Genomic DNA, 12,075 nt, shown 5'->3' on the forward strand with positions numbered 1-12,075 from the left:
CAGTCTCCTTTGGCACGTATTAGTTATGAATAGGGCCTTATCAAATTCACATCCGTGAAAAACACCTCATGGACCATGAAATCTGGTCTTTTGTGTACTATTACCCTATACCATACAGATCTCATAGGGGAGACCAGCGTTTCTCAAACTGGGAGTCCCGACCCAAAATCGGGCCATGGAGGTGTTGCAAGGTTATTATAGGGGAGTCATGTATTGCCACCCTTACTTCTGCACTGCCTTCAGAGCTGGGTGGCTAGAAAGTGGTGGCTGCTGGCCAGGCACCCAGCTCTGAAGGCAGCACTGTCAGCAGCAGGGCAGAAGTAAGGGTGGCAATGGGCAGCTGGAGAGTGGCAGCGGCTGGCCGAGCTCTGAAGGCAGCAGCGCAGAAGTAAGGTTGGCAATACCATACCAGGCCATCCTTACTTCTGCGCTGCTGCTGGCGGGGGCTCTGCCTTCAGAGCTGGGCTCCTAATCAGCAGATGCCGCTTTCCAGCCGCCCAGCTTTGAAGGCAACACTGCCACCAGCAGCAGCGCAGAAGTAAGGTAGGCAATACCACAACTCCCCTACAATAACCTTGCAACCCTCCCACTTCCCTTTTTTGGGTCAGGACTCCTACAGTTACAACACGGTGAAATTTTAGATTTAAATATCTGAAATAATGACATTTATGATTTTTAAAATCCTCTGACCATGGAATTGACCAAATGGGCTGTGAATTTGGAAGGGCCCTTGTTGTGAAAAATGTATTACAATTAAGGCTCTCAAGCAATTTAAAAAAATTAAACACAGGATTAATCACGCTGTTAAACAATAATAGAATACCATTTATTCAAATATTTTTGATGTTTTCTACATTTTCACATATATTGATTTAAATTACAACAAAATACAAAGTGTACAGTGTTCACTTTCTATTTATTTTGATTACAAATATTTGCACTGTAAAAATGATAAACAAAAGAAATAGTACTTTTCAATTGATCTACTACAAGTACTGTAGTGCTATCTCTTTACCCTGAAAGTGCAACTTACAAATGTCGAATTATGTACAAAAAAACCTGCATTCCAAAATAAAACAATGTAAAACTTTAGAGCCTACAAATCCAATCAGTCCTACTTCTTGTTCAGCCAATTGCTCAGACAAACAAGTTCGTTTACATTTGCAGAAGATAATGTTGCCTGCTTCTTGTTTACGTCACCTGAAAGTGAGAACAGGCATTTGCATGGAACTGTTGTAACCAGGGGCGTCGCAAGATATTTACATGCCAGATACGCTAAAGATTCATATGTCCCTTGATGCTTCAACCACCATTCCAGAGGATACGCGTCCATGCTGATGACAGGTTCTAATCGATAACCATCCTAAGCAATACGGACCGATGCATGTTCATTTTAATCAGCTGAGTCAGATGCCACCAGCAGAAGATTGATTTTCTTTTTTGGTGGTTTGGGTTCTGTAGTTTCAACATCAGAGAGTTGCTCTTTTAAGACTTCTGAAAGCATGCTTCACACCTCATCCCTCTCAGATTTTGGAAGACATTTCAGATTCTTAAATCTTGGGTCGAGTGCTGTAGCTATCTTCAGAAATTTCATATTGGTATCTTCTTTTCATTTTGTCAAATTTGCAGTGAAAGTGTTCTTAAAACAAACATGTACTGGGTCATCATCCAAGACTGCTTTAACATGAAATATATGGCAGAATACAGGTAAAACAGAGCAGGAGACATACAATTCTCCTGTGTGCAGTCACAAATTTAATTAACCCCTTCTTTTTTTTATTGAGCGTCATCAGCATGGAAGCATGTCCTCTGGAACTATGGCCAAAGCATGAAGAGGCATATGAATCTTTAGCACATCTGGCACATAAATATCTTGTGACACTCGTAAATGTAAACAAACTTGTTTCTCTTAGTGATTGGCTGAACAAGTAGGAGTTGAGTGACTGAGTGAACTTGTAGACTCTAAAGTTTTACATTGTTTTCTTTTTGAGTGCAGTTATGTAACAAAAAAGTCTACGTTTGTAAGTTGCACTTTCATGATAGAGACTGCACTACAGTACTTGTATGAGGTGAATTGAAAAATACTACTACTTTTGTTTACCATTTTTACAGTGCAAATATTTGTAATCAAAAATAATATAAAGTGAGCACTGTACACTTTGTCTAAGTCCCATTCAAATTCAACAGGATTTAGGCTCCTAAATCACTTCAGCACTTTTGAAAATTATATCCACAGTCCCTATGACAAGGAGCTTACAATCCAAACCAAGTGACAACTGCAAGGCCAGGGATAACAATCACATATAATATTTTTTTGCTAAAAAAGTTTGTAATAAAATATCGTCATCTGCCCCTCAATCTGGGCTCACCCACTTCACAATAGAAGCGGTATTGGAGCTCTACATGGTTACCACAGCACATCAGCTCAGCCCCTGGCTGCCACCAGCCTTCTGCAGTCTGGCTCAGACCCTCTCATCACTGCCAGTCCTGGAAGGACAGAGCTTTACGCAGCTGCCACATACTCCCCCAGCAACTGGACGCTGTCTATACAGGGAACCTGAACATCAAGCCTTAGTAAGCATACATTTCTCCTTACTCAGGCCTTTCACGCTGCACTTCCAGGGAGGACTCAGCAATGTATTATGAAAACAATCACCAACTCATAAATCTAAGTAACATTGTCATGGAATTGTGGGTTTCCTGCCACAGAATTTGAATTTGTGTCACAGATTAGATAGGGCCTGGGGTTTAAGATAGCAGTGGGGGAGATGGTAGAACTGCAGTTCAAATATTGGTGCAGCAGAGGAGATTATGTTATAACCAGCACAAGGCTAATCCTATCACTATTGGGCAGTCTTTTAAGTAAAAGACATCACTACCGTGAGGGTTTCTCTTAAAAGACATTTCTATGATCAACATCAAAAGAAAAGTATAAACAGAAATCTTTCAACGAGATGGGCAGTCAGCAAAAGTATACAAAGGGAGTTTTATAAAGTGTTCATCTTTAGACTAAGACTAGATTTTGGATTGCAACAATTTAAGCCTGTTACAAATACACAATTATATTGGACACCTTGATCTAATAACTAACTACATTAATACCATCTGTGTACACAGAGAGGGAAGAAATATAAATATCTAAATTAAACATTATGGACTTCAATGACCTCAGTGATGACTTCAATGGATGTGCACTGATTTACACTAGGTGATGACCCAGTCCATAATGTCAAATTTAAAATGTAAGCTGGAGGGATACTACTTAGTAGAAATTCCTGTAACTTCCCATGGTAAGAAATAACTCTCACCACATACTGGTATCAATTGCCAGTTGTATTTCACTGTTTTAATATGAGTGTTTCCATTTTCCTGGTGAATTTTCATCCTAAAGAGCCATGGTGATTTCGGTAAAATCTTTTATTGCACCAACATCTGTTGGTGAGATACAAGCTTTTGAGCTTACACAGAGCTCTTCTTCAGATCTGGGAAATGTACTCAGTGTCACAGCTAAATACAACGTGGAACAGATTGTTAGACTGTTGTAACAAGCCAGAAATCTAGTGTGTCTATTCAGTCCATAATTCTTAGTATCTAGCAAAGTTATGCATTTAAGCTCCCAGGCTCGTCATTTGAAGGTGTAGTGCAGGTTTCCTCTGAGGATGAGGACTGAGAGGTCAGATGCAGAGTGATTGCTCTGTGAAAAGTGTTCACCCAAAGGTGATCACTCAGACTCAGAATGAATCTGTAGGGGAGGAAGTCAGCCTGGTCATGGGATTTCAGCCAGGGACACACCACAGCACAAGAGCAGGAGCTGAGGATGCAGATGTTGAGGGTAAACCAGGCTAGCAGTTGGCAGAACAGACCTTGTGATGGAAGAGAGAGGAGCAAAAGAGTCAAGGGTGGAGGAGAGTGAAACATGGAGAGAATCAACAACCATATGGACAAAAGACAGGGACAAGAGGACAAGGAGGAAAGGGCTGAAAGCAGATGAGAACTCATTAAAGCTGATGGAGTGGGTATTACAGAAAGGCCAAGACACAGGGCATGCTGGGGGAGCTCATGGGCAATGTTGAGACCAGATGATAGTCATGGGGGAAATCAGCTAGAGAGAGATCAGAGCAAGAGCACTGCTAGTTGAAGAGCTAGGCAAGTCAATGGCCTTTTTAGTGAATGAGAGAATTGAACCAGGGCTGTGTGGTACAACAAAGAGATGAGGGTGAGGAAACTTTCAGAGAAGGGGTCAGGTGGGTCATCAGCGTGGAAGCTGAAGTCACTAGAGAGAGATAACAGGAGTCAAAATCAGAGAAGCAAGCTGATGGGGAGGAGTTGGGTGGATGGTAGATGACGGCAACACAGAGGGGAGAGGGAAGAGTCAGATGCAGGGTTGTTCAAAACACAGAGTGGGAAATAGCGAGAAGTTGGAAGCAGCAGGAACAGAAGAGGAGAAACTCAGCTCCCTCACCGTGTCTGATCCAGGGCAGGAAGTCAGAGAGAAGGACAGGCGTTTATGGCTATGTCTGCACTGCAGCCGTGAGGTGTGATTCCCAGTGCTGGTTGAGACTTGCGCTAGCTCAGCTCAAGCAGGCGCACTAAAAATAGCAGTGTGGATGTTGTGGCATGGGTGGCAGCTTCAGCTAGCTGCATGACCTTGGACCATGGGGGTCAGGTGAGCTTGGATCCAGGTGGATAGCCTGAATTCTGGCCCGTGGTGCAACATCCACACTGCTATTTTTAGCCACTTGCTGGAGAATGAGCTAGTGTGAGTTTGTCTACCTGCGCTGAAAATCCCAGCTGCAGTGTAGACATACTCTAAAAGAGAGGGCAGCTGCAGAGCCAGTGTCAGATGAAGGGATTCTAGTCTCTGTGAGGGACAGGAGCCTGGAGGGAACAAGATATGGAGTGGTCCTAGATGGCTGTGATCTTTTCAGAGATGGAGTGGGTGTTCCAGAAACAAGAGGAGGAGAAAAGGAGTAAGATAGATGCGAGGTTAGGAATGATTGACTAGAGGGGCAGAGGAAGTGGCATAGATGGGTGTGGGAGGTGGAGAGGATGAAGATGGAGGGAGGACCAGGGCTGGAGCAAATCTCACCAGAGATGAAGGGGAGGAGGTAGAGGAGTGTGTGGATGTGAGAGCTGGATTGGTGCTGGGGGAAGAAGGCGAGCCTTTTGGGAGCTGCACAGCTGGGAGAGTCAGAGTGGGACAGTGGGGCTGAGGAGGATACTGGGACAGAAGCCTCTTCATAGTGGAAATACGTAATAGGGTGCAGCAACAGTACTTAAGCTGAGAACCTGAAGTGATGAATATTGTATCCAACTGAAACTGAAGAGGGTCTTTATATATGCAAAATCTAGTCTCCAGAGCATCCTTACTCTTAAGAGAGACCTGAGATCTACATTGATTAATAACTTGACATTTGGTGGCGCTGAGCACCTGCCACTTTCATGGACTTCAACCGAGGTTGCTAAGTTTTAACGTTCTGAAAAATCAGATGTTAAATGGTCAAGACTACGGGATGTCCCTCGTAAAAGATGAAAACTTCAACAGTATTCCTTAATAGCACAGTCAGACATTGATTCATGAATGACTGAATGCCACTTATGAGCTGCCAGCACTTCCTGCACGACCTGGCTTTGTCCTTGGGAGATTCTCTGCTTGCCCCTCCCAGTCAAGAACTGAGCTTAGAAGAGCAAACCAGATAGCAGTTTAAAGTGGTATGGTTGCAAGAATCACCAGTAACTAATGCATAAGAAGGTTTAAGATTAGTGTGGGTGGGACTTACATAATTAAACAGGAGCAAAATCCAAACTCTTCTGGCAAGCTTGCTCCTAAAACCCACAGGATCACAAATTAGACATATTTACAGTTCCATCCCTTTAAACATGGGGCACTGAGGAGCAGAGTGTCTGCTATTCAATCTTTCAATATACAGGAAAGTTAGTTTATTGCAATTGTGTCAGAAAACTTGCAGGATTCCCAAACTTTTAAACAAATATAACCAATTTCCAGTCAGTTTGCATTCTACTATAATTTTTAAAACCTGAAGATTCAACATATGTTTTCCTAACCAGTTCAACTGAGTTATTTTTGTACTAAAGGTTAACTGTCACTAAACAGAATAAAATTTTAAAAGCATGCATAACAGAAGTTAAAATGCTGAAAGTTTTGGATCTAATCGGATGCTTCATTATTCCAGAATGTACAAAACAACTATTCTGACTACATCCTGCAAGCCAAGGCTTTTCTCCTTTTCGATTAGCATCCTCCAGTTTCCTAATACAGCAACACAATTTCAGAATTATCCTTTAGATCAGAGGTGGGCAAACTACAGCCCGACTGTCCTACCCAGCCCTTGAGCTCTTGGCCAGGGAGGCTAGCCCCCGGCCCCTCCCTGTTGTCTCCCCCTCCCCTAGGATGATGCAACCGCACAGCGGCTTGCACCCGCCCACCTCCCAGGCTATCCAATAAGCCTGTCCTGCAGCTCTGAGCAGCATGGTAAGGGGCCAGGAGAGTTGGATAAGGTGCAGGAGGTCCTGGGGGGGCAGTCAGGGGACATGAGGCAGTTGGATGGGGCAGAGGTTCGGGGAGGGGGGCGGTCAGGAGCCAGGGAGCAAGGGGGGGTTGGATGGGGGTGTGGTCCCGGGAGAGCAGGGGACAGGGAGCAGGTGAGGTTGGATAGGGGGTGGGGTCCTGGGGGGGCAGTTAAGGACAGGGGTCCTGGGAGGGGGTGGTCAGGGGACAAGGAATGGTGGGGTGGATAGGTTGTGAGTCCCGGGGGGCCTGTCAGGGGGTGGAGGTGTCGATAGGGGGCAGGGCAGTCAGGGGATGGGGGGGTTTGATGAGGGTGGGGTCCCGGGGGTCGGTTACGGGAGGGGGCGGTCAGGGGACAAGGAGCTGGGGGGGGGTTGGATGGATCAGAGGTTCTGAGGGGGGGAAGTCAGGGGGCAGGAAGAGAGATGGGGAGATAGGGGGTGGGGGGCAGGCTGTTTGGGGGCACAGCCTTCCCTACCCCGCCCTCCATACCATTTCCCAACCCTGATGTGGCCCTTGGGCCAAAAAGTTTGCCCACCCCTGCTTTACGCAATAACCTTGCTAGCTATGATTTAGCTTGTTACTTAGGGGGGAGGGATAGCTCAGTGGTTTGAGAATTGGCCTGCTAAACCCAGGGTTGTGAGTTCAATCCTTGAAGGGGCCATTTGGGATCAGGGCAAAAATTGGGGATTGGTCCTGCCCTGAGCAGGGGGTTGGACTAGATGATCTCCTGAGGTCCCTTCCAACCCTGGTATTCTATGATTATGTTTGGAAGCTAGAAAGGAATCTGATGTTCAGGGTCACATATTTGAAGGACACAATGCTTGAGGCTTCAGAAACATGCATCTGTACAGAAGACAGGTAGCTATGTAGGATTTGCACAAAGCGTGTTTTATGGGTGTGAGCATACTTTTACAAGTATTGCACTTCCATGGAAGGGCCCTTACGTTTCCAGGTGTCAATCATTCAAAGCAGACTACACTATAGTATATTTAACACTAGTGGACAAACGAAAGTCTTTTTACCTGCCATGGCTTGAGTTCTCCTACTACAGCTAATGCTATTCCCAATAACTAAGTCAGCAGCAGGGACCTGCATTTCTTATGCTGCAGAGGAGTTTTAGAACCCAGATCTTGGCAAGGAAAATAAAGAATTTTCTATTATTTTTTTATCTGAGCTGTATTTCTTTGCAATTAAGAAAAGCTTTTCACTGGGGCTCTCCACTTTCAAACGTCAGTTGAAGCAAAGAAAATGATGCTGTGTTTGAGAGATTTTTGTTCTTCAAGGGTTGGCTAGTTTGCATTACTGAAAAAACACCCAAGACTTTATTTCTTCCAATGAAACTAGAGGAAGGATCTCTTCTATTAATTTCAGCAGACAATAGTATTCCAAAAGTTTAATCAATGTACAAAAATAGTATGAAGAAAAAGAACACCAAGACCTTTAATAGAAAATATTAGTCTTCAAATTAATTCTTTAGATTTGCTTAACAAGGGTCACCATAACTGGAGAGAATGTCCCTTAGAGCCTGAAGAGGATTTAAGTTATTTTATAACTCAGAGTTCTTATCTATTCACAATAGGTTTAAGGGTGGAAAAATATATTATTCCTTTTACGTTCATTTTCCCTCCAACTATAACCATCTTCTTCTAGACACTCTGTCACTGCTTGAACAGCTACTTTAGCTGAGCTATATGAAGCCCAATGGGCAATTTTCAGAGGCACTGAGCACACACTCTGCATATGAAAATCAGGCCACAAACACCAATATCATTTGTACTCAAACTATTAATCCCTTCCCAGAGCTGCAGTGCCACATCTCCTCTAGCAAACACAACAATCTACAAGGCCAAGAATCCTGGTTATCGAGTTTTTAAAAGGATAGCGCAAGAGATCAATTACACTGTCCATTGCCAGATATTTTCCTTTTTGAACTCAGTCTTCCAATGAATGGTAGTCTTCCTCATCCCTCACTTCTCTGTATTTCATTGAAGTTTCCTCCTCAGGTTCATACCTGACCATTTTAATATTCAACCTTTCTGCTAGTTTTTGTGCAGCAAGTTTTGCTTGCATTTCCTAAAAACGAACACACACAGGAAGGAAAGAGAGACAAGTTAAACTATTATTTGTTATTCATCCTGGATGTCAAAAATCTACTAGCTAAAAAATAGAAACATTACAGAGTAACTTGCATGATCACATTAAGTGTCAACCCAACTATTCTTAATATCTGCAAGAAACAGTGGACATTTCCTTAAATTTAAACAAAAAGATCTTTAATATTTTGATTTAGAAATGATTTCATTTTATTACTTGAGCAGCAGTTTCTCCATGCTGCAATTCTTACATAAGACCTGCTTCCACTTGAACAAGATCAGGCCTATGTAGAGATGTTGCCTACCAGAGTCATGTGAGAAACAGAACTCCCAGCTCCAACAAAGACTGTGGCCTTTGGCAACTCCTATAATTTCTCCAGTTCCAATTTTTCCACCCCCCTGTAAAAAGTTCTTGTCTATTCACAATAGGTCTTAGGGCGGAAAAATATATTATTCCTTTTACATTCATTTTTCTTCCAACTAACACCACCTTCTTGTAGACACTCTGTTACTGCTTACTACAGTATGTTGAACAGCTACTTTAGCTGAGCTATTTACCTAACTCTCAGGAACGCTCAGATTATTAATGGGCAAGTGCTTGTAAAATATTAAGCAGCACCACACTGAAATTAAATAGCCCAACACCAATAAGTTTTTACTAGCTGTCCAGTTTTAAACGTTACCAATCTGTCATCATATGGAATTCAATGCCAAAATCCAGCGCCACAGGAGATCTCTGTTCAAAATGAAATTTCCTTAACCTCCAGTGACTACAAAGAACTTGGTCGTTGCCAGTCACAGTGCAAAGAAAATCAACGGTAATTACGTGCTCGCATTTTTCAGATCTATAACACTGGATACTTCTTTTGCCTTTATTAGCATGAATGGGGCATCCAGCATACACTAGTGACTGGTATGCTCGTTACCGAGCATACTTTTTGAGTTCAAAGCACAGAGGTGACAAGTGACACTGCAACGAATTGATCATTACTATATGCAAAGAATAAGGCTAAATTTTATTTACTGCTTGATAAACAGCTCTAAAGACTGAATTTGAAAACACCACTGACAGAATCAAATAGAAAAATTAATCTGACCTTCTAAAGAGAGTCTGAGAGTCTCGACTGACTAACATATGAAAGGCATACCCTTTATACCGTGGCTTTCCAGAATGGTCTCAGCAATATAATTACATTTTCCAGTCCAAACAGTAACACTGATTCATACCTCATATATTTCTTTTTGCTGTGTCTGAAGTGCTACTGATTCTTCTACAGATAACAGTTGGGTAGGTGCATGATGAAGTGGTGGCAGCCGGGCTGCTGTGATGTCATCCAGATGTTTCTTATCTCTAAGACGTCTTTCTTCTTCGGAAATTGAAGATCCAAGTCTCCTAGGTGAACGACTAGGTGAGGAATCATGAGATGAGCCACTCCACTCAGCTGGTAATCTAAAAGGGATCAAATGTGAAGTTGCGACCCATATTTGCAATGTGAATTTAAGATGTAGTTTTTAATTCTAGAAATAGTCATTTCTGATACAGAAAGACTAAGAAAGAGACCGTATAAATCAGGTCATATTATAATGTACCACATAAGTGAACAATAAGTTGAACTTTCATAGTGCTTCTTCATGTAAAAAGGTAATTAATTTTCACAGCACTTTTACAAGGAAGGAAACTTTACCAATGAGGAAAAATTCATGGACAGGTTAAGTGACTTCCCCAAAGCCACACCGTAAATCACTGCTTTCGCAAGGATTAGAATGGAAGAGTTCCCAGCTCAGCAATAAGTCCATTAGAATATGCTGCCTCTCTCAATCTACTGAACGCTATCTACTTCAATTAACTTCCCTGAGGTTGAGTACATTCATTTTTTCACAGGAAATGCTCCAGCACATTGAAGGATCATGCCCTACTTAAGTACAATCTCTCTCTATATACATGTTTCTAATACTAACCATAAAATCACATACTACACAGACACCTGGAGTCACTCTTTCCTGCCTTCCTCTGTGAATATCTGAAGTTTTTAATCAATGGAAAAAATGAACTAGTGATTTCATACAGTTTGTAATCTTCTAATGTAGTGATCTGCAGCTACAATAGGTTAATCTTTTCAATTATATGAAGGCACTATGATGATGCTCCATGATGCATATCAATTGTTTCCAGAATAGCACCTAGTAAAGGTGCAAAACGCTATCATGTCACCAACCTGTAGCAAATATTCTTTTCGGGGGGAAAAAATCTCTGCCAGAAGTTGTACGTCTAGTTCTATGTTTCTGTGTATTTTGTGCCCATAAAATAGCAATGGCTGGGAGTCAGGGAAACTTCAGGCAGTCACTGTTGAAGTTTCCAGACAATTTTGCCAATATAGAAATTAAAATTCAGAGTGATCCTGAAAAAGCCACCTGCTATTACCGTTCAATTGTAGTCCTAAAAGGAATATTTGCCAGTTAAGTAATAGCTTCATAGCGTGAAGCAAAAAAACCTTTCAGGATTGATGATGATTATTTATTACTCGTGGAATCAGGAGACTAAGCGACATTTTTTGATGATAACTTTTGAATCAGGATTTTAGCCCCAGTCTCCAGATGTGGGGGACTAGCACATTAAACTAGCATGACACTAAAGCATTTACAGTCGCCAATTTTATATAGATAATAGTTAGCCCTCCTATTTATGAGAAACTTCTATATTCCGCAATACTTACACGTTGGTTTTAAATTTATTTTTAGCTCTTGGGTTCTTAGCTCTTGATTCTAGAACTTCAATATAATGTGGCTTTTTTGATGCCACGGTGGGAAAGCTTCCAAAGGGATTCTTCTTAAATTTAGCAATGTTCTGTTCTTTTTCTGATTTTCTTTCATTGTTATTCCCATCTCCAACTGCAACTCTTTCAAAGGCATCCACCAGCACGTCACCACTGCTGCCTGAAGCATCCACTGGACTTTCTGTTTCACCCAGAGAACTGTATTTAGGTATCTGCTGATCAATTTTCATCAGGCTGATTGTGGATGAATTTAAATTGGATTCACTTTCGTGAGATTTTGCATGGTCTTCTATCATACTCTCTATTTGATTAAGTTTTTTATGGCCCTTTGAAGAAGCTGTACGTGTGTCTCTTTTCTCGGTACATTCAGCTTCCTTGTCTTGCAAAACAGTTGTAGAAGTTTTGTTTACAAGAGTAGCAGAGTTTTCATAAATAGATGAGAAAACTTTATATGTTGATTTGTTCTCACTCAGGGCAACTCTTTGCTTGTTTGTATTAATCGCCTCTTGTTTTGTCTGAAACTTCAGTCTAACAACAGACAACAGTTCAGTTGTCCTCCTTAATTCTTCCTGCTGTGCTATGGCAAGCTTCAGCTTTTCAACAAAATCAGAGATCTTTTTACCTTTATCTGGAAGTCTATAAATAAATGTCCTAAAAATAAGAAAGAAATAGTTAT

At 41.9% G+C, this 12,075-nt stretch overlaps 1 protein-coding gene across 1 annotated transcript in view; it reads right to left on the reverse strand.

The window, feature by feature from the left end:
• Window positions 1-7,399: 7,399 nt before the first annotated feature.
• The window catches only part of LOC311526906 (myocardial zonula adherens protein-like), a 90,895-nt gene continuing 86,219 nt past the window's right edge, over window positions 7,400-12,075 (reverse strand). Inside the window, exons 15-17 of the mRNA XM_084640373.1 lie at window positions 11,340-12,050; window positions 9,853-10,075; window positions 7,400-8,605 (exon numbers count right to left, since the gene is read on the reverse strand). Coding sequence (XP_084496499.1) covers window positions 8,465-8,605; window positions 9,853-10,075; window positions 11,340-12,050 — 1,075 coding nt within the window. The 3' untranslated portion in view covers window positions 7,400-8,464. The remainder of the gene's footprint in view (window positions 8,606-9,852; window positions 10,076-11,339; window positions 12,051-12,075) is intronic.

The sequence above is a fragment of the Lepidochelys olivacea genome (genome assembly GCF_965140295.1).
Source record: "Lepidochelys olivacea isolate rLepOli2 genome assembly, chromosome: 10".
Lineage (NCBI taxonomy): Eukaryota > Metazoa > Chordata > Testudines > Cheloniidae > Lepidochelys > Lepidochelys olivacea.